The following is a 23,058-nucleotide window of genomic DNA, read 5'->3' as shown; positions in this document are numbered from 1 at the left end:
ACCTACATTATCCTTTCTGCATAATTAATGCCATAATTTGGACTTATCGTTCGCAATGAAGAAACTCAAAATGGCGGAGGGCTGGCCCATCCCCCAGGCCCTGCTCCTGTTAATAGTGAGTGTCGTGGGCCTGGACACTTGCCCAGCTCCTTGTGTTTGCTCCAGTGGTCCAGCTGCCTCTCAGATGTTGGACTGTAACAGAAAAAGATTGACCACTGCGTCTTTGGATGCTCCAGAATGGATCACTCATGTGTAAGTAAACATAGACTGTTGTTTACAAATTATAATGGTCACTCTACTGCAGTTGTAATGTAAAGGGAACACGTGTGAAATAAGCTTACTTATGGCTAAAATGGTTAGGGTTGCACAGATTTAAGATATAGCTCTTTTTGGCGTTATATTTATTAGTATGCAATAATTACTATTACCATGTGTTACTGAATGCATGATGTTACCTGAATTCTTCGTCTCAACACACCTTGCAAACTCCTTGTACCTTGATCCCTGGCAAACCCTGGTAACTTTGGTAGTAGCCACCCCCTTCTTGGAAAAACAATTTTAAGATTATATAAGATTTTTACACTGGAGGAGTGGCCATATTCATAAATGTTTTTATAGCAATAACAGTAACTTTTCTTTTAGTAGAGTCATTTTGTGACAGCTTCACCTATATTGACATAGGAGTGTCTCTATTTGTTTAAAGTGTTCTAGTTTGTTTAGTTTTGATTTGTTATGTAGGCTTGTCTATGGTTTTTAATCAGATCTGCATACATGTGCAAAACAGAAATACACTGTAGTAAATGTAAAATAGTGAATGCAAATAATTAAGTCTGCCACTAACGACTATTTTTATATCAACTAATCTATTGACTAATTTATAATTTAATCGATTATTCTAAATGAATAATCTACCACCAAAAATCAACAAACATTCATGCGCTCCTTTTGATCTTGTCATAAACTACAGTTGAAAGAAAAAGTATGTGAGCCCCTAGGAATTAACTGGTTTTCTACAGTGATTTGCCATAAAATGTTATCTAGGTCACAACAATAAACAAACACGATGTGCATAAGCTCACAAGACATAAATAATTCCAGTTTCTTGTGTCTTTTTTGGAAACACCCATTAAACATTCACAGTGCTGGAGGAAAATGTAAGTGAGCCCATGGACTCATTACTTTATTGAAAGCTTTTTTGTCAGAAGCTGGCAAACTGGAGTCCAATTAATAAAATGAGTTTAAATGTGTGGTTTAGTGCAACTTTGATTGATATTAAGACACTCACACATTTTAAGATTGCTATCCTTAAGAAGCATCAGCTTTTCTGAACCATGCTCTTATAAAGATATCTGATCAAGAGATGTTGCACTCCATAAGGCTGAAAAGGGATACAAAACAATCTCAAAATGTTAAGACCTCCATCAGTCTACACTTAGACAAATTGTCTATAAATGGAGACAGTTAAATACTGTAGCTACCCTTACTAGAAGTGGGCGCACAGTCAAGATGACTCCTAAGACACCATGCAGAATACTCAATGAAGTAAAGAAGAACCCACGAGTAACAGCTAAAGGCTTGAAAACATCATTGGAACGGGCACACAGCTCTGTTCCTGAGTCTACCATACGCAAGTCTTTGGACAGGCACGGTGTCTATGACAGTACACCACCGAGGAAGCCGCTGCTCTCCCGAAAAACATTGCTGTGAACCTGAAGTTTGCAAAAGAGCACCTTGGCAAACCCCAGTGCTACTGGGAAAATATTTTATGGATTGATGAAACAAAAGTTGAATTTTTGGGGAAAAATGTTATGGCGCAAAATGAGCACAGCTTACCAACATCAAAACATCATCCCAACTGTGAAGTATGGTGGAGGGAACATCATGATTTGGGCTTGCTTTACTGCCTCATGGCCTGGACCACTTGCCATCATCGAGGGTAAAATGAATTAAGTTAAAAAAAAACTACAGGATAATGTCAGGGTGGTTGTCCACCAGTTGAAGCTCAGTAGAAGTTAGTTGATGCAACAGGACAATGACCTTAAGCATTGTAGTAAATCTACTACAGACTGGCTTAAGAAAAACAAAATGCGCCATTTGGAGTGGCCTAGTCAAAGCCCAGACCTTAACCTGTGGAATGACCTCAAGAGAGCGGTTCACACCAGACATCCTACAAATGTGTCTGAGTTAAAGTGGTTTTGTAAAGGGGAACGAGCAAAAATTGCTTCTGAACGATGCACAGGTCTGATTCAGAACTACTGAAAGCGCTTGTTTGAAGTATTTGCTGCCAAATGAGGCTCAACAAGCTGTTTAATCCAAGGGTTCACTTACATTTTCCTCCAGCACTATGCATGTTTAATGGGGGTTCTCAAAAAAAAACACAAGAAACTATCTTTGGTTGCATTTTTTTATGACTATGCACATTTTGTGCTTCTGCTTACATTTCTTTTATAACTTAAATGTATAAGAGAAAAGAACTAACAGTTACATGAACTATAGGCACTGTAAATAAGCCAAAGGTTCTCTGATCAGCTGTTCAGTGTTATTTATTGTGTTGACAAAATAGCACTTTGTAATGTTATACAGGGCTCCAGAGTGCCACCCAATGGTGGCATTTTGCCACCAAAATTTGAGTGTGCGCCACTGTGTTTTACATCCAGTCGCACATGTGCGACCAGTAAATTTGACCTTTTTTTGTGATGTGACACTGAATTTGAAACAGCACATTGTACTTTCTGCATTTATCATTAAAGTATTTATTAGTAATACAGTGGAAATTAGTAGAAATTTTAATATTTGGTTAGCATGTTGATTTACAGTGTGTGCCCCTAAATTTTCTGGTTGCGCCCCTAACATTTTCAGTTGGGGGCCACTGTGCTCCTAGTGAAAAAAGTTAGTCTGGAGCCCTGTTATAATATCTATGGTTGCACTTTTTTATGACTATGCACATTTTGTGCTTCTGTTTACATTTCTTTTATAACTTGAATGTATAAGGAGAAAGAACTTAGTTACATGAACTATAGAGGTGTTTATAAAGCACCTGTTTGTTACAGTTGTGGTTTGTATTCAACATACAATATTGTAATTTTTTTCTGCTAAATAAACCATGACAGGAAACGTGCTGGGGTCAATTTGTTCTTAAACATTAGTAATACTACACACATTATTTAAAAATATACTCAGGTACTTAATTGCTTGTGTACTTATTTATAATTGAATCAACACCGAAGCAAGCAAATCAATATCGAATTGAATCGAATCGAAGCCTCAAGAATCGAATTGAATTGTGAAATTCCTAACAATACCCAGCCCTAATTATTATATGGTTCTGTGGAGATGATATACAGTGATAAAAGTAAATAATTGATATAAACATAAAAGACTCTTTTATCCAAAGTGACTTACAAGGTATACCTTGTATATACTAGGTTCAAACCCAAAATCTTTTGTGACCCTAATCTAATGCTCTACCATTGAGTTATAGAGAAACATGAAAAACTAGAATACTGCTATTTTGTATTGTACTGCTTTTTATGATTTTAAATTTCACTTTTAATAATTTTAGGTCTTTGAATCAAAATGAACTTACGGGGGTGCCTTTCCTTGGAGATGCCTCTTCCAACATCACTGTGTTATCACTGTAAGTTAATCTTTTATGCACAAAGCTGATTTTAGGAAAGATTTACTCAATAAAAAACAGAAGTGTAACAGTACACATGTTGTGCTATTGCCCATATTTCACTTTTCATTAGGAGCAAATAGTATCGGCCAGTGATATGAAAGTGGACAGATACATCTATAACTCATTTACCATCTGTTTGCAATTCACAGCGTTCATAACCGAATCTCAGAGGTTGTGGCTGAGCAGCTGTTGCCATATTCATCACTAGAAAGTCTGGACTTGAGCTCCAACTCCATATCCGAGCTCAAAGCTGGATCCTTTCCACCCATGCAGTTGAAATATCTGTAAGTTTTCCATTATTCCTACATTATTTCTGCTTTAGTAAGAGTTTGCAATAGACTTCCTATTTAAACTAAGTAGATTAGGATATCTTGAAAGGTATAGATTAGAAAGATTGTCAATACTTGTTTTTCATCATTCGATGGACAACGTTGAAGGTCTTTCTGATTGCTTTTGTTTCCTCTCTCATTATAGCAACCTGAGCAAAAACAAGATAGGTTTCCTGGAGCCCGGCTGTTTCGGAAACATCAGCTCTCTGCTTGTGTTAAAGATCAACCAGAACCGAATCTCTTTGCTACCCGACAAAGTCTTCACCCTCTCTCAGCTCCAAGTCTTGTGCGTATTTACGGCTAATGAATTGGATGTTATTGCATTGCTCAATTAGATGATATCTGACAGGATTACTGCCTGCTAAACGCACTGATATTATCTGGCAGGGCCTTCATTGTTTTTCCGTCTCTGTGCTGCAGTTTCCATTTTCTCATTGTAACGCGTTGCTTTTGAAATATGCCACTTTATTCAGGGAGTTGAGGCGCAACAGGATCCGTGTCGTGGAAAGCCTCATCTTTAAAGAACTGAAGGCTCTTAAAACATTGAAGATGCAGCGTAATGGCATCACTAAGCTGATGGATGGAGCTCTGTTTGGTCTGGAAAACATGGAGGAGCTGTAAGTCAATGCTGTCAGGGTTTTTGTAGATCATTTGTTTTTCGCTTTTTGACTCGTGTACCCCCACAGAGTGTCATAATCCTTCATCATCACTAAATCTAAAATTTTGGATGATAGGAATTTTATAGGGACTTGATAGCTTCTGGTCATTTCTATAGCATTTTTTCTGAATAACATTATTCAACAGCTAAAGTTTTATGTTTGAGTCATGGCTTAGTGGTTAGCACACACATCAAAACTCCACATGACTTACCAGTATTTCCCAAAAAACACACGACCTCTGTATTAGGGATGTACCGAAATGAAAATTATTGGCCGAAAATAAAAGGAAACCAAGGCCGAGAACCGAAACACCGAAATAAATTATGCCAATTATAAGTATCATTGCATTTATGGCTATCACTGTGCACTAACTTTACTAGGGGTGTGACAGATCACGAAACTCACGGTTCGGATCACATTACAATTTTTGAGGCACTGAATATTTTTCGGATCAGCAAAAAAGGGGTGGGAAAAATCTAATAACAAATAAAGAAATTACAAACATTTATAAAAAAGAACAAAGTTGCACATTAAGTTCTGAAATAAGCATTAGGTACAGAAATCCAATTAAATGAATCATAACACTATCTTTATTGTATAAATTTTAAAAAATTATTTTTTTAGAGCTACAGAAGTGATTTTCTCTTTGTCTTGGGTTGTTTGATTAACATTAATGACACAGACAAGTAGGTTAATTGAGGTTACTGTCTCTTTAAGACCGTAAATAAGCACAGACTGGTTTCTAACTGTAATCTATACATACACTTAAGACATAAACAAATGTTTTTATTAGAAAAAGAATACTGTGGAGATCATTTTGTTTGTATGTGCCCTGTCAATAACAGAAAGATTTTATGTTTGCTTGCTTTTTTAAACGTGTCTCTCCATGTATGCACTACTGAGTGCACTTAAACGCACGCGCACACACAGACGGAGGGTGAATTCCAAATGGCGCAGCATTCACAGTCGCTCCACATAAAAACATTGTTTTTCATTGCTCATTCGCCAAATGTATTTTAATGGACTACAGTTTGAGACACAATAGCGCAACCCTCTCTAAAGTTTACACATCAAGGGTTCTGATCTTTGAAGGGCATAGGGATCATCACGTCTGACTGGACCAGACACATTCAACCGCATGTGTGTCTGTGCGTACAAAAGGCTGCTCACCTTATTGCCTTTTTGCGGTTAAGTTGTTTAAAATCACTTGAATGTTAACATTTGCAAGCCTTTGAAACACTTTTTAATGATAAACTTTCCCTACTTAAATTTGCTTGGTAATTTGCGTATCGCATGCGAGTCGATCTATACTGATTCACACGGGGATACTAAAATACGTCCACATTGCCGACATGTTGCTTTAGACAAGCACGTGGAGGTTGCGGTTTATGTTTGCGTCATCACAACATGCGGCCGTATTGTTTCGGTAATAAAAGTCTTTCGGCCGAAAATTTGCGGTGGCCGAAGATTTGGTGCATCCCTACTTTGTATGTTTAGCTTTTCCTCATAATGTCAGACTGTTAAGTTAACCAAATCTTACAGTTTTTGTTCTGCATGCATCGGATAAAGTTGTTATTGACTGCTTTTTCCTTTGATGTGTCTCCAGAGAGTTGGAGTATAATAATCTAACAGAACTGAATAAGGGGTGGTTGTATGGACTGCACATGCTCCGGATTTTACGGGTCAATCAGAACAATATCGGATTGATCCGGGCCGACGCTTGGGAGTTTTGCCGCCGCTTGGAAGAACTGTAAGTGACTATGATTCAAAGTCTAACCTTCACGTTGAGTTTTACTTTGAGAAACTTGATCAGTTTGGGTGTCTTGTTTCCAGGGATTTGTCCTTTAACCATCTGAGTCGTCTGGAGGATTGGGTGTTCAGTGGTCTCAGCCTCCTTCAAAATCTAAACCTGGGTGACAACCAGATCACACATCTGGGAGTAGGAGTGTTCAGCAGCCTGGCAAATGTCCGCACACTGTAAGATTGCACACAATCCTCTCCTTCTTTCTATTCATACACATGGCACTGTAATTGTAAAAATAATGGTTTAAAAAAATTCATCTATTGGTCTAGTTGCCACACTAACATTTTCACTGACCCACACATTTTTACAGCTATTATGTAACAGCTATAAGTTAACTAATGTGGCCGATTCATTATATCCCTTTAATCTCCATTCCCTTTGGCACAAGGATGTCGGCCTTTCGCAGCCGATGGAGCGTAAAGACAATCTCACAATACTCCCACATGTCATCCAGTTCGCACAAAACCTCTTTTAAAGCAAACAATGACTCTGAGCTACAGAGTCTAAAGTCTCTTTCTATATGCAGACCCTCAGTCTCCAGAACAAAGTTGCTTTGACATTTTTGATGAATATTTTAAAACATTGTACTCTGCAGTTTGGGGGTTTATCAATATTCAGACAGTTCTCGTTTTGATGTTTTCCAGAGACATCCGTAATAACGAGGTAGCTCTCGCCATCGAAGATTCCGTTGGCATGTTTGCGGGTTTGAAGAGGCTGAACTCGCTGTAAGTTTGCTGCTCGAAATGTCTGATCTGCTGTGAACAGTTGGGAAGATTGGCTTGACGCCTCCATGTGCTTGTTTTCCAGGGTTTTGCAGAATAATAAGATCAGGACCATCACTAAAAGAGCGTTTGAGGGTCTGATGGAGCTGGAAAATTTGTGAGTCTCATTTTAGATTGACTTCTCTATATATATCATTTGTTAAAGGGATAGTTCACCCAAAAATCATTTACTCACCCTTAAGTTCTTAGAAACCTGTATACATTTCCACAAAGGAAGATATTTGTAACCAAGCAGAAACAGGAGCACCATTGACTTTCATAGTAGGAAAAACAATGGAAGTCAATGGTGCTCATAAACGCTTTGGTTACAGATATTGCCCAAAATATCTTCTTTGTGTTCTGGTCATTTTTGGGTGAACTATATCTTTAAAGATGGGGCCTTCAAAAATCGTTCACTTTTTTTTTAAATGTTTTTTTCTAAGCAATAAAGTTACTTCGCTTAGGACCAAAAAATTATCTATATGACCTCTGTATTCTATACACAAAGTCTTATTTGGGAAACAAAGCAAAAGTATTGTTCTGAAAACGTATAAGTAACATAAATTATGTAGACTATTTTTGGTTTACCCTTAAAAACCTATTTATGCTGGTACATTGCTGTCTTTATGCAATTACAGGTTGTTTTGTTCTTATTTTCCGGTTATTCAATTCAAAATAGTTTTAATTGGTTGTGCGTCATTTGCAGGGACCTGAGCAAGAATGGGATAATTTCCCTTCATCCGGATGCATTCTCTCATTTAAAACTCAAAACGCTGTAAGTGATTGTATGCTTTATCAGTCTTCATCTTTACATACTGAAGAAATCTATAATGAAAAGTATATATGTCAAGAAGGTAGAATAGTATATGTATATCAATTGCATTGTCAATAATGCATGAATGCATGTTTTTGTCAGTGATCTGAACACCAGCAGTCTCCTGTGTGACTGTCAGCTGCAGTGGTTGGGTCAGTGGATGATTGACAGCCGCTTCCAGCAATCCTGCATTGCTGTGTGCGCCTATCCCGCCACCCTGGCAGGTTCTAGTGTGTTTGTGGTTAAACCAGAGGAGTTCATCTGCAGTAAGTGGTGTGACACTATATGTTCTGTTTTCTACTTTCAAGCACATCTGATGCTGAGGTTAAAGGGATTCTTCACCCAAAAATGAAAATATTGTCATTAATGATTCACCCTCATGTCGTTTCAAACTCATAAGACCTCCGTTCATTTTCAGAGCACAGTTTAAGATGTTTTATATTTAGTCTGAGAGCTTGTTGACCATTCATTGAAAATCTATGTACGGTTTACTGTCCATGCCCAGAAAGGTAATAAAAACATCATCAAAGTAGTTCATGTGACATCAGTGGGTCAGTTAGAATGTGTTGAAGCATTGAAAATACATTTTGGTACAAAAATAACAAAAATACGACAGCATTGTCTTCTCTTCCGCGTCTGTTGTGAAGCGCATGCGTAAAGACTAAAGTCATGTGACTGCAGTGAAGCAGATGACGTGTTATCCTCAGACATGTTTGCAAAGTTTTTTTTTCAAACTTACAGCTTGGGTCTCCCTCAGACTGTAAACGAAGCCCGGGCGCACAAAAAAACAGCTGGGGCACACCAGATAACACGTCAGCAGCGTTGTACGTCATCCGTGTCACTACAGTCACGTGAATTCAGTAGAGAAGACAATGCTGAATAAAGTCATAATTTTTTTATTTTTGGACCAAAATGTATTTTCAATGCTTCAACACATTCTAACTGACCCATTGATGTCACAAGGACTACTTTGATGTTTTTATTACCTTTCTGGACATGGACAGTATACTGTACATATTTCAATGAAGGGTCAACAAGCTCTTGGACTAAATATAAAACATCTTAAACTGTGTTCTGAAGATGAACGGAGGTCTTACGAGTTTGGAACGAGTCATTAATGACATTATTTTTATTTTTGGGTGAACTATCTCTTTAAAGCCAACATTTGAAGCGGTTGTGATTTTTGTTACTCTATGTTCAAGCAGCTACACAAATATGTAAATGTAAAGGTTTTAAAATCTTTCTTGCATTTGAACATCTCTTCTGTTTTCCATGCACAGATGACTTCCCAAAACCTCAGATCAGCGCTCACCCCAAAACCGTTGTAGCTTTACGAGGGACCAACATCACATTGAATTGTTCTGCATTCAGCAGCAGCGACTCTCCAATGAGCACCGCTTGGCGTAAAGACGGAGAGGTGCTGTACGACGCACAGGTGCAAAACTATGCCCGCTACCAGGACCAGCGCCTGCTGTACACCACCTTACTACATCTGCTTAACGTCAACTTCACTGATGAAGGACAGTATCAGTGTGTCATCTTCAATCATTTTGGCTCCAACTACTCAACGCTGGCCAAGCTCACTGTCAATGGTTTGTGCTTCAAAAAAATCACTTTACAGGGTCAGGATTTCCACGGGTCCTTGAAATCCTTGAAAGTTTGTAAATCTTGGGGAAAAAATTCAAGGCCATGGGAAGTTTTTGAAAATATACATACATAGATACAGGTCATTGAAAGTGCTTGAATCTATTTTATGCAAGAAGTTTTCTGGAGAAAAAAAATCCATATTATTCCCTGTGTAGTGTAGGATAATATTATAAAAATTCTAGACTTTTTAAGCACACGTGCTAAACTGTTCGCTTTCAATGCTTATATCTTCTGTATGCGAATGTTGATTCATACCAAAATGCTTTTTGCACAGTTGTGTTTGACACATGAAAACGTCTCGGGTTACGTATGTAACTGTTATTCCCTGAGAAGGGAACGAGACGCTGCGTCTCCCTTGTCATACTTCCTGCGTCCCTGTAATGCCGTTTTTGGCAATATTACAGTTAGCGATATACTTCCTGGCTCCCGCGTCACCCTGTCTTTGTCGTTAAGCCTCACCATTGGTTGAATTTGATATACACATTCAGACGCACTTACCCCTGGAGGCGTCCCCAAAGTGTCACCGCAGTGACGCAGCGCGAGTTCCCTCGAAAGGGAACTGTAACAGTGTATCCTTAAAGGTAACACAATGTAACATTTAGTACTTGAATTTGAGGGTATTGGACCTGGAAAGTCCTTGATTTTGAAGTTAAGTAAGGTGTGGGAACCCTGGAGGGTATAAATGAGGTGCTTTGATGAAACTAAAAGAAGTTTTGGTGTTGTAAAGACATGAATCTATTCTTGGGTATTCATTTTTTTCCCAAAATGACATCACATCTATTCATTGTCAAATTTTTTGGACATTAGCATCATGACATTGACCTTTAGAGGGGCAAAGGTTCTCCACAGAAAATATAAAACTAGTCACACATTTAATTTTGCTGGTGTCTAGGGTTGGGTGTACCGTTCACATTTTTACCGATACGATACCTGCAATTTGGTAACGGTACCCAGCGGTCTGGTACTTTACTCTCTGTGTAGTAACAAAAGTATTTAGTTCAAAGAGAAATGTCCAAACATCTCAATTTTAACATTTTGCTATTTATTTAGAAATATTATGAGTCGATCATCATTAGCAGTGTTGGGTGTAACTAGTTACAAAGTAACTAGTTACTGTAATAATATTACTTTTTTCAGTAACTAGTAGTGTAAGGCATTACCCGTCTGAAAATGGTAATATTATTACAGTTTTCCCGAGCTAGTTACTTGAGTTACATTCGCCAGTAGCACCTTCATCACACAAGGCACAAAACACAGAGAACAAAAGGGAAGGGGAGGAGGGCGTGAATGGAACAGTGATTGGTCTAAGTAACACTCAAAAAAAGATCGGGAAAATGGAAGCGTCAACAACGGCAAGCTCTTTTTCAGAGGAAGGTTCCCAGCAACAGAAAGCTATTTTCGACGGGTGGAGATTCAGTCATATTTTATTATGTTCAACGGAAGGAAAATAACTTGACGGTGAAGTGCACACTCTTTAATGTTTTTCTGAACGCTGTGCCCCGCGTCCGGTAGATGGTAAGGAAGCCAGCATTTTCTTGGCCGTGGCTTGCCCAAATAAACATTCTTGTCCAGAAAAAAAATGTAACTAGTAATATAACTAGTAATATAACTAGTTACTTTCTCTAGGGAGTAATAAAGTAAAGTAAGGCATTACTATTTTTGAGAGTAATATGTAATACGTAATATATTACTTTTTTGAGTAACTAGCCCCAACACTGATCATTAGTACCAACGCAATTCAGTCAGTGCTCTCAAAAGCAGTGGGGCCGGTGACTTCTTTTTTTAAAGGGCACTCGATGCGAAGTTCGTCACAACATGTATGTAGCCTGTCATGTGTGTGTGGTGTCTTTTATCATAAATGGTTTTGATGCGTGTGCAGCAGGCACTTATTTTGACAAAACACGTGATGCACATGGTTTACATGACGCAACAAACACACATTTTGAAAACGCAAGCAACACGCATGACACTCTGAATACATATTTTGAATTTGCGCCCCACGGATGAGCAGTCATGAGCCGCTACTGCTCAAAAGTACTGGGTTTGGTACCCAACCCTACTGGTATCTGATTGTCAGATTGTGAAGTCTTCATCACATTAAGATGAATTAGCAAGTGTCCGCAGGCCGTTTAAATTGGTGTTGCTCTATGATCTCCACTGCTTTAAAAAGCTTTTTGGCTTCTGGTCTTATTCTGCCCTTTTTTCCCTTTAAATCTCAAGCATATTTCATATTCAATTTCTTTTGAACAAAGACTCAGAAGCCCTCTGGGATGCCGACCTCGGCAGTGTAATTACTTTGCTTACATCAGTTTATAAAACAGATCTAAAAGTGGTTTTTCCACGCTAATAGTATTACGGAAACGTGATTGAGAAACTAAATGAGGTTTTAAAATGCCATTAATGGAGCTGACACTGTTTAAGGTTTTTATTTGCCGGTGGGCTGTTATTATACTAGCTTTTCATCCAAAAGATGTACTGGGGCAGTATCGTGATTCTTGTTATAGTGATATATGTTGATGGTGAATGATTACCATATTCATGTACTGTGGTACACCAAAGTACTTCAAAGAACTGAAACAAACTTCAAAGAACGCTTCAAAGATTTTAAACTCTCCAAGGTATCTCAGATACTGCATTATTGTTTATGTACCATGGTATCATGTCCACAAATACATGGTAATGCATAAGGAAAATGTGTAAATGTAATTACATTAAAACATTGCCAGCATTTACATTTTTATGTACTCGCTTTCCCAGAGCTCCCCACCTTCCTGAAGATCCCCATGGACCTGACCATCCGCACAGGTACGGTTGCTAGGTTGGAGTGTGCTGCAGAGGGACACCCGACACCCCAGATCGCCTGGCAGAAAGACGGGGGTATTAATTTCCCCGCTGCCCGTGAAAGAAGGATGCATGTCATGCCAGACGATGACACGTTTTTCATCGCCAACGTGAAGACTGAGGATATGGGCGTGTACAGTTGTACAGCTAAAAACGAAGCCGGCAGCCTGTCAGCAAATGCCACTCTTACAGTGTTGGGTAAATCACTTATATTAATATAAATACACACAGTATTCAAAATCTATATTAGACCCTTGTTAACCTGCCTTTGGTTTAAAAGCTCTATAAAATAATCACAAACAGACACAAAGTTAGGATAGGTGTATTTTAATGATATATAATGTTTTTTCTCTTCTGTTGACAGAAACACCATCCTTTCAGCGCCCTCTAGAGGATCGTACCGTCGCCCGAGGTGAGACTGCCGTCCTCCAGTGCATAGCTCGTGGCAGCCCCACCCCACGTCTCAACTGGACCAAAGACGACGCCCCGTTGGTGCTGACGGAACGCCACTTCTTCGCCGCTGCCAATCAGCTTCTCATCATTGTAGATGCCGGACCGGTCGATGCGGGGAAATACACGTGCATCATGTCCAACACGCTCGGCACAGAGCGTGGCCACATCTACCTCGGCATCTCACCATCGGCCAACTGCGACCCGGTGACCAGCGTGTACGGTCAGGATGGCTGGACAACAGTCGGCATTGTTGTGATGGTGGTTGTCTGCTGCGTGGTCGGCACCTCCCTCGTGTGGGTCATAGTCATCTATCACATGAGACGCAAGAGTGAAGATTACAGCATAACTAATACAGGTCAGTGGACGATTGTGCACTATAATTGGTTAAAGGCGGAGTGCACAATGTTTGAAAAACGCTTTGGAAAAGGGAGTCGGGCCGATTACCAAAACACACTTGTAGCCACTCAGCAGTAAGGGGCGTGTCTACTAACCGACATCCTTACCGGGGTTGCGTATGTGTGGGGCGGGTCTATCAAAAGAAGGTCCAGATTCTATTGGGGTAGGGGCGTGTATGTTTAGGTAATTTCAAATATCAACATTGGCTTTCAAACATTGTGCACTCCGGCTTTAATAGTCAGTTCTGTTTATATTGGTTAAGCAAATATTAAAAAACAAACATTTTTAATATTTTGATGAATGCAGCACTTATAAAATAGTTGATAATGGCATTAAAGCAGGGCTAGTCAACTGGTGGCCCACGGGCCAAATGCGGCCCTCCAATCATGTTTATCGGCCCGCCGGTCATCTTTGACTGGTTTAAAATCAGCACGGTTACTTTTACTTTTCCACTGTAGTGAATTATTAACTATAAATATATGTGTAGATAAAATGCTCTTGCGCTGGAATGAGCTTCTCTCCTATGCTGACACAGATTTATGATTAAACTGAAATTTCATAATGACTGCCACTAGGGGGCGAACTCCGACAGTCGCATCCGATTGTAGTGTACAGTGGAAAGGCGGTTTAGCCTATATTTCTTTAAAATATTAAAATAGAGAACTTGAAGTGGAATTTAAGTCATTAGGAGAAGACTGGCTATATGTTGTGAATACTTGAAATGTAACAATTTATGAAAGTTAAACAGTTATAAACAAAAGAAATTTAAGAGCTCAGCATTACAGCAGTAAGTGCTATACAAAAATACATGTGTTGAGTATTTACACTTTTTTTTGTGCAATGTTCATAGTTGAACTATTAACATTTGGCCTTGCAATGTTTAATTGCAATTGTATTTAAAATAAGAAAAAGAAAATAGGAGTTTTCAGTAATTAAAAGGTAAAATACTGGATACAAGAAGTGTGCATCTTTTTTGAAAATGCATGTTTTTTAATATATGACCTATAACAAAAAGTAACAAAACAACATATGTTATAACCTACCCTATCTCACGGAAAGTCGTGTTATTGTCACAAAATATTTGATTTATTTATTTGTGTTATTGACACGATTTTCTGCTGTTTTTTGTGCCACTGGAGCACAAATGTCTTTTTCGTGTCACCCAGCACGAATTTCTATAAATCGATTTTTCGTGTCTGTGGCACGACTTAATTTATCGTGCCATTTTATTTTTTCCTCATTGTTTTTTTTCTATTTTTAAGTCATTGTCGGTTGGGGTTAGATTCAGGGTTTTGCATTAGGATGTAATTTTATGCATTGGTTTCTACATGTTTTTCTTCCGCTTTTAAACTTTTCTCGCCTGGAGTTGGGGTTAGAGTTGAGGTTTGGGTTAGGATGTTGCAGAAAGTGATTCTAACCCCAACCTCAAGTGACAATAGTAAAAAAATTGGAAAAAACAATGAGAAAACTAAATATTAAAAAAAAGAAAATCGTGCCACAGACACGAAAAACTATTTATAGAAATTCGTGCTGGGTGACACGAAAAAGACATCTGTGCTCCAGTGGCACGAAAAACAGCGGAAAATCGTGTCAACAACACACATACATTAATCAAATATTTTGTGACTATAACACGAATTTCCGTAAGATTGGGTTTGTTATAACATATAATAATAATAACAATAATAATAATAAAATATAAGTAAAATATATAAGGTAAAAATAGGGGTAAAAGTTTGGCTTGCATAATTTTTTCAATTAAAAAATCTGGCCCTCGAAGAAGAGTAGTTGAAGACCCCTGCATCAAGGCATTTGAAGCAAAAGCCATATGCTTGCAAGTAGTACAAGTTTGCACTAGTAGAAGAAAAGTTGGCACTACTAAATGCAGAAATGTCCCTGTGGGTTTGTTACAGATGAGTTGACCCTGCCAGCAGACATCCCAAGTTATCTCTCATCTCAGGGTACGCTGTCTGAACCTCAGGAGGGATACAGCAACTCCGAAAACGGAAGTCACCAGCAACTCATGCCCACTCACGTCAACGGATACGCCCACAAAGGCACTGATGGTAAGATTGTCCTGTTCAGGCCTGCAGTGCTCGAGATTTATGCTCTATAGAAAGCCTATATGTAAATGTAAAGTATGTAAAGCCTTTGTGTTGTTGCTACATGTCTCAGGTGTTGGGCTAGATTTACTGTTTATGAACCAAGATTTGGCACACTGCAAAAAATGACTTTCTTACCTAGTATTTTTGTCTTGTTTTCAGTAAAAATATAAAGAAATTCATAAATTAAGATGTATTTTTCTTAATGAGCAACATGACCTAAGAAAAGAAGTTTAGTTTTTAGAAAAAATATATAATATTTAAGTGCATTTGTGCCCAAACAAACAAACAAACAAACAAATCTGCCAATGGGGTAAGAAAAAATATCTTGAAATAAGTAAACTTTTTTTTTAAACCTAATAAACCACATTGGCAGTTTTTTTGCTTGTTTTAAGCACAAATTTGCTTAAATTTTATTTTTTTGTCTAAAACTAGACTTATTATTTATCTCATTTTGTTCATCAAAAAATAATCTTGATTTTAAGAATTATTAGATATTTGTACTGAAATCAAGACATAAATACTAAGTAAGAAAGTCATTTTTTTTGCAGTGCAGAAGTATAATTTTATGTGTGTTTTTTATAGGCGTGTGTTACGGTGATGCTAGCGGTGAGATGGATCCAGAAGCCAGTGGAATACTGGGAAGTCGCGTCGGTTCATTCTTTGCTGGCCGTAGCAGCTTTCACAGAAGCGAACCCAGAGAGGGGCAGGCGAATGTACCCAATGGTCTGTACCAGCTGTAGGCTGCATGCATTAATGTGTAATGAGGTTAAATTTGGGCACAGTTCTTACATCTGAGACCTAAATAGTCAGTTGTATTCATGTTGCATAAAAAATTCAGAGCCTGACAGTTCTTGTCTTGAATTTATTGTTGAAACCAGCTGAGTTTCTCTAATAAATAATCTCTTTTAACACGACTAGTTGACTAGTTCAATTTGACCCATCCCTTATTTTTGGCACACTGTTTTTTTATTTTTAGGAGGAACAGGCCCTTTGGTCATCTGCTCAGACTGTTATGACAATGCCAACATCTACTCTCGCACCCGCGAGTACTGCCCGTATGCTTACCTGGCTGAGGATGAACCACTGGTGGCCCAGATCTCTCAAGATGGACACCTGAATGGCCTTCAGGAGCAGCTCACCGAGCGTGCAGATGTGCCGGTGGAGGGTTTGATAAATCAGAACTCATCGGGGTTTCTCTCCAATCCTGAACCAGGACTGCAGGCATTACAACACTATGGTGCTGGTGAGACTAAACACACAGACATGAAAGAGACATCAACTAAATCAAAATTTTAATGTTACAATTGGTTGGTTTTAAAATCTAGCTTCTTAGCTTACAAGCAGATTTCTAATAAAAGTAATACTGCTGTGTATTATACATCATTGTGCAAAATTTTAAGACAGCATAGCATGGATTATTTTTAAACGAGGCATTCCCAGAATGCACTACAGTTTCTTCAAAGACTTTGAAAGGCACAACATAAGCAAATAATCCTGAAAAACAATTCTGTATATCTTTACCAAAAGCAGACGATACAATTATGCATGCACGACCAAATATGTTGTAGTTACATAGTTATAGGTTATTTCCCATGATATACTTTATTTGTTAATGTACCCGTTTCTAACATTCTTTCTTTTCCTGATGCTATAGATGTGCCAGGCAGGTCATTTTGGGATGGTGAAGAAACCTACCCCTCCATCCTCGCCCAAGGGTCAGTGACTGTACACAATCCCCCGACGTCTATTCCTACCGGGGACGATCGAGAGGAGAGGAGGGAGGCATTGGAAGAAGACTCATATAGGACTAAGCCACAGGAAAGCACCTCTGCGCCCACATAAACCCGCTTTCACCCTCTCAAACTCACCACCTCGTCCCACAGTCGACTTCCAGTGTCCCTCACCCCACTACCTCCACTGAGAAGCCTCATTTTCTGCCAAATGAAATGCCTCTCTCCTCAATGTTTACACTGCCCTTTCCCTCCACTGGTACGTGTGTGTATTGAGGAAAACAGGAAACAGAATTCCTGCTGTACAACTAACTGATCTGGTTTGAGCCCGAGACTCTAAACGTAACATTTCCAAGAGCTTCGCTAGCTCTATCGTGAGTTGTACCATTTGGCCGTGGTACCTTTACCCCATTGAGCCTTTTTGCATATGCCAAAGCTTGTCCCGGACACCTGGTAATGTGCTGGAAAAGGAGTCGTACGAATATCGACTGTGAAAATATTGACCCTTTAAAGGCGGACAACTTTCCACAAGGACAAAACAGGGCGGTGATGTCCTGTGAGTGACGTCGGAGGGTCAATAATCTATTTTGCATTTCTCGTTTGATCCATCACACGGTACTGACTGATAATCATTATTGTGATTTATTGTACGCCGGCCTTACTGTTATTTGTCGCTACTAATGCATTTTATTTTGTGCTTTTCACAAACTCAAAAGTATTCCAAATTATTCCTTTCTGTGTTTTTTTTTTTTGAAGGCACTATAATAGATCGTCAGAAAAACAAGCTATATTGCACATTTGACAATCTGCCCAACACAGCCTGTAATACGCTAAGTTGTTTTAGTTCTCTTCCATGTTAAGCGTCTTGTTGTTTTGCAGACAGATTTGAAGGGGTTATCACTGTAATTTGTCTAACCCTACTTGTGATTTCTTACATACTTGCACACTACAGTGTTTAGGCATCCAAACACGGCGCTCTCATCCCGATCAGTAAGCTCAAGGCGAGAGATTTTTGGTGCTGCTATTCACACTTCACCTTGCAGTGTGACTGTATGCTGATAAATATATGTATTATTATATATACATACATTACTTTAAGATCAGGCTACGTTTTGCCCGTCCAACATATGCTGGATTAACTAATTTTGCCTCAACTCATTTTGAGTTCTTAGCCTTTCTTTAAAATTTGTATTAGTTGTACACTGTAAAAAATGATTTTCAAGAAAAAAATTCTTCATATTTTTGTCTTGTTTTCAGTAAAAATATCTAAAAATTCTTACAAATTATTTTTCTTGTTGTCAGTAAAAAATATCTAAAAATTCTCAAATTAAGATGCGTTTTCTTGATAAGCAAAACGACCCAAGAAAGTAAGTCTAGTTTTTATACCAGAAATATCAACTTTGGGTGGTTTTGTGCATAAAACAAGCAAAAAAATATGCCAATGGGATAAGCAAAAAATCTTGACAATTTTTCTTAAACACTAAATTCAAGAAAAAATAAAGAAAATTTTGTTTACCCCATTAGCTTGTTTTATGCACAAAATCACTTGGATTTGATATTTTTGGCATAAAAACTAGACTTATTTTCTTGGGTCGTTTTGCTCGTCGGGAGGAGGCATCTTAATTTAAGAATTTTTAAATATTTCTACTGAAAACAAGACAAAAATACTAAGATTTTTTTTCTTGAAAATAATTTTTTGCAGTGTAAAGCTCCGAATTTTTTTTATCATACTCTCCATTGTGATGGAGTTAGGCACGTTCTTGCCCAGTATTATTATTTTGTATTGTTTTGGCCTTAAGCCCTGGATACACTGCACAATTTAACTCTTTCCCCGCCATTGACGAGTTATTTCGTCAATATAGAAAAAACGCTTCCCTGCCAATGACGAGTATTTTCGGCTTTCCGCGATACCGCTATTATCCACCAGGTGGCTTATAAAACCTGGAAGTATGTCCGTGTAAGTTTTGAGGATCACTCTAAATGTGATCTCTATCAAAAGTCCTTCAGAAAAATGGAATTATCTCAGCTTTTTGCTCAAAATTTTGTGTTTTTGAAGAAACCTACCCATATTTGAGAGGTGATAAAAAGAGAACTAATGGTAGGATGAAAAGGTTTTTTTTGTTTTTGAAAGCAGTCTGTTTATTCATTTGATATATTGTATGTTTATATATTTTAAGAAGAATAATTTTGGGTGCGTTGATCATTTTAAATTTCTGACAGTGTCAGAAAACTATCATAGGCTATCTTTGTACGCAAGACTGGGAAACCCGCCATCTTTGAACCTCTAAATGTATGACATAGGACCACAGGTAAAGAGCCACAATCACAGAAACCTGGACGATTGTTTCAAGATGGCAATCTTTAGTCTGGGACCGCCAAAATTTGTGCAGTGTATCCCGGGCTTTAGAAGCAAAGGTGGATTCTGACCTCCTTGTCCGTCAACATTTATTTGAAGTGGGCTGTGTCCACCAAAAGTCATCTGGTTTACGTAGTCCTTACCCAAGGAGTCAATGCCATTAGACAAGCGTTTCGTATGAAGGCACCTTTTTAAGTAAAATGATTTCAGACCTATTTTAATGTCACATTTAATGATGTAGAACAAATTTGAATGAAGATAATTGAGCGAGAGATCCAAGGGAATATTTAATGACCACAGTGCTAATATCTTGGTTGAAATTGGGGGAAAATACATTTGTAAGTTAATTTACCGCTTTACACCACTCCAATGGACCATGCGCACAGGATTATGGGATATCACAGGACACACATTTAAACATGCCTTAATGCTTTCCTACCTTGGATACCATCTGAGAATAAAAAGGGTTTTGGGTTGTGAACACTTATTGCTCCAAATCATCACTCCATGAGCTTGAAACTTTAAATTATCCTTTACTCGTAAGGATTTTTGCACTTTTTGAGCCCACAGAACAAGATCGACAGATAACTGTTGTCTGACTTTTCTTTTTTTAAATGAAAATATTTCTTTTCTAGTCACTCTCCAGCTGTGATAAAGACCCACAGATTTGCATATTCATTCGCCTCGCAGTTAGTTCTACAATGAGATTAATCAAAGACCTTAATGCCAAATGATAAAGCTGACCCCGTGCTGTCAATTTCAGCGTTAGATATCAAAGAAGTGCTCGTGTGTGTGTCATCACTGGCATCCTGCAACATTTATCGTAAAATTACTGTTAATGATTGTTTTGCCCATTACAGTGATCTTTACAGAGATACAGACGAAATGATTTCATTTACTCTGAATAATATGTGGCTTTGTTTGAAATTGAAATGTTTATCACCTTACCAAGTGTTGTTTCATATTGAATCACAATTCTGTTGACCAAAGAAAAACCCGTGTTCCTTCTTTCAGCCACACGTCTCGAACAGAAACCAAAGTTTAGCGTCAATGCTTTAATATTTAAGTGCTGCTTTTTTAATATTTTTTGTCAAGTGTATTTTTTGTATGCTGTACCTGTACATTCTGTAAAGCATGTATAAAATATATTATGTTTCCAAAAATGCCAACATTTAGCTGACATTTAAACAATAAAATGAAAATTTAGATGCATTTGAAGCGCACCATGTTATTCAAATAAACGCAGTAGTAGTTGCTTAAAGGTGAGAATGACTTACTATTGCTAAAATTAAGGGTTTATGGTTAATTTATGCTGCAGATATTAATAATACTTTTTATGCTAATACTGCACTCTGGTTTATGGTTTTAACAGCCTGATCTCACGAGAATTCGTACATATTTTATGAGTTGGCAAATTCGTATGAATTCATACGAAGTTAATCATGCAAAACGTCCAATTCTCACGAAAAAAAAAAAACAACGAAACCCAACCGTTAACCCCAACGTCACAGGGGTCAAGGCAAATCGTATAAAAACTTAACAGGGTTCCCACGGGTCCTTGAAAGTTTGTGAATCTGGGGGGAAATTCAAGGCCCTGGAAAGATTTTAAAAATATACATACATAGATACAGGTCATTGAAAGTGCTTGAATCTATTTTATGCGAGAAGTTTTCTGAAAAAAAAAATCCATATTATTCCCTGTGTAGTCTAGGATAATATCATAAAAATGTTAGACTTTTTAAGCACACGTGCTAAACTGTTCGCTTTAAATGCTTATATCTTCTGTATGCGAATGTTGATTCATACCAAAAATGCTTTTTTTGCCTAGTTATGTTTGACACATGAAAACATCTCGGGTTACGTATGTACTGTTGTTCCCTGAGATGGGAACGAGACGCTGCATCTCCCTTGCCATACTTCCTGGGTCCCTGTTACGCCGTCTTTGGCAATATTTCAGATAGCGATATACTTCCTGGCTCCTACGTCACCCTGTCTTTGTCATTAAAAGTCACCATTGTTTAAATTTGATATACACATTCAGACGCAGTATTGGATCTGGAAAGTCTTTGAAAGGTCCTTGAATTTGAAGTTAACTAAGGTGTGGAAACCATAGATATATATAAAGGCTAGATGTCTTAAGGGGGAGTCTCTAACGTCATCACCTGGCGGCCATCTTACCTCAGACAGCTCGCTCAGTCGTAGCGTCGTGTTTAATGGTGCAGGTACTTTTAAATGACCACAACTTGCTCAATTTTCCACCGATTTTCAAACAGTTTGGTTTCCTACAAATGTCATGAAAGTGGCTATAATCCTGGATGCTTTAACATGTTTCATAAAAAATATTCATTAAGTATGCAGTGTCATAGGTACATCTCTGACGTTTATGAGAAACCAAACCGTTTGAAAATCAGTAGAAAATTCAGCAAGTTATGTTTGTCTTTTAAAAGTACCTGCACCATTAAAACTCAATGCTACGAGTGAGCGAGCGTCCTGTGGTAAGATGGCCGCCACACGCGGACGTTCCACTCAATTGGCCAGCAGCGCGGGCGAGACTAGCCTTTATATATATCTATGGTGGAAACCCTGACTTATGAATGTGGTCATATGAATTAGCCAACTCCTAAAATATGTACGAATTCTCGTGAGATAGTGTTGGTTTTAACATGCAATTTTTCCATAGATTTTAAACAATGAAAAACATATTAACAAGTAAAATAAAATCAACAAGTAAATCAAAAAAGTAGGCCTCCAGAAGATTGTTTTATCCATTGTGGTAGCCCTTGCTCACGAAAAGGTTGGAGAGACCCCTGTGCTACAGTTTTAATTTGAGATCTAACTTATACCGTTTCAATACAGTGTAAATAAATTAGTGAGATGCAGAACTTTAATCGAAGTTTTATCCGAGTTAAGAGAGCAGAGAGACTGAAATTGCACTTAAGGTTTCAACTATTTTCATTCCCTTCCTCCTGGAGAAATGCTGAGAGAGAAATTACAGTTGCCAGATCAAAGCATGTGTACCTCCACCCGCTGCTAACCCTCTTTAGTGAGCTTTATCAATAATTCATTCAAACACTAGACTCGCTGTGGATTATTAAACTCATCAAATGGGAATGTGCTCTGCTCTCTGCACACATCACCCTACGCCTAAAAAAAAAATCGGCCATTTAGACCATAACTCTTGGTCTGAACTCCTGGTTTATTAGTTTTAAGAGTAGTTTCCAAGCATATAGAGGAGACGAAGGATAATTGACACAGTTTTGAGACAAAAGTCTGAAATTGGGTATAAATGTGTGCATATTACTCCCTGCCTAGTGCACAGGAGGTTCATGTTGTGACATTTTGCTCAAAGTTGTGTCCTTGGTGACGATGATGATGATGGATGAACCCGTGGCCTTGCTGTTATGCTACCAGATATAGAATTGACAGAAATGCATATTTCTCTTGATTTGGTATGTATTTACTAGCCTTAAGGTCTCTTCTACGT

General features: G+C 38.2%; 1 protein-coding gene across 1 annotated transcript; it reads left to right on the top strand.

The window, feature by feature from the left end:
- The first annotated feature begins 55 nt into the window (after nt 1–55).
- Nucleotides 56–18,520, top strand: lrig2 (leucine-rich repeats and immunoglobulin-like domains 2). Its single transcript, XM_055213727.2, has 18 exons — nt 56–252; nt 3,563–3,637; nt 3,829–3,963; nt 4,154–4,294; nt 4,482–4,625; nt 6,274–6,417; nt 6,501–6,644; nt 7,116–7,196; nt 7,279–7,350; nt 7,939–8,007; nt 8,149–8,312; nt 9,327–9,638; nt 12,451–12,732; nt 12,899–13,342; nt 15,297–15,449; nt 16,071–16,211; nt 16,465–16,731; nt 17,143–18,520. The coding sequence occupies exons 1-18, from the start codon at nt 56–58 to the stop codon at nt 17,328–17,330; spliced, it is 3,153 nt and encodes a 1,050-aa protein (XP_055069702.2). The 3' UTR covers nt 17,331–18,520.
- The last annotated feature ends 4,538 nt before the right edge of the window (nt 18,521–23,058 follow it).

This window comes from Misgurnus anguillicaudatus, chromosome 8 (genome assembly GCF_027580225.2).
Source record: "Misgurnus anguillicaudatus chromosome 8, ASM2758022v2, whole genome shotgun sequence".
Classification (NCBI taxonomy): Eukaryota; Metazoa; Chordata; class Actinopteri; order Cypriniformes; family Cobitidae; genus Misgurnus; species Misgurnus anguillicaudatus.
Note: the sequence above shows the minus strand (reverse complement) of the source record. Positions and strands in the feature narration are given on the sequence as shown.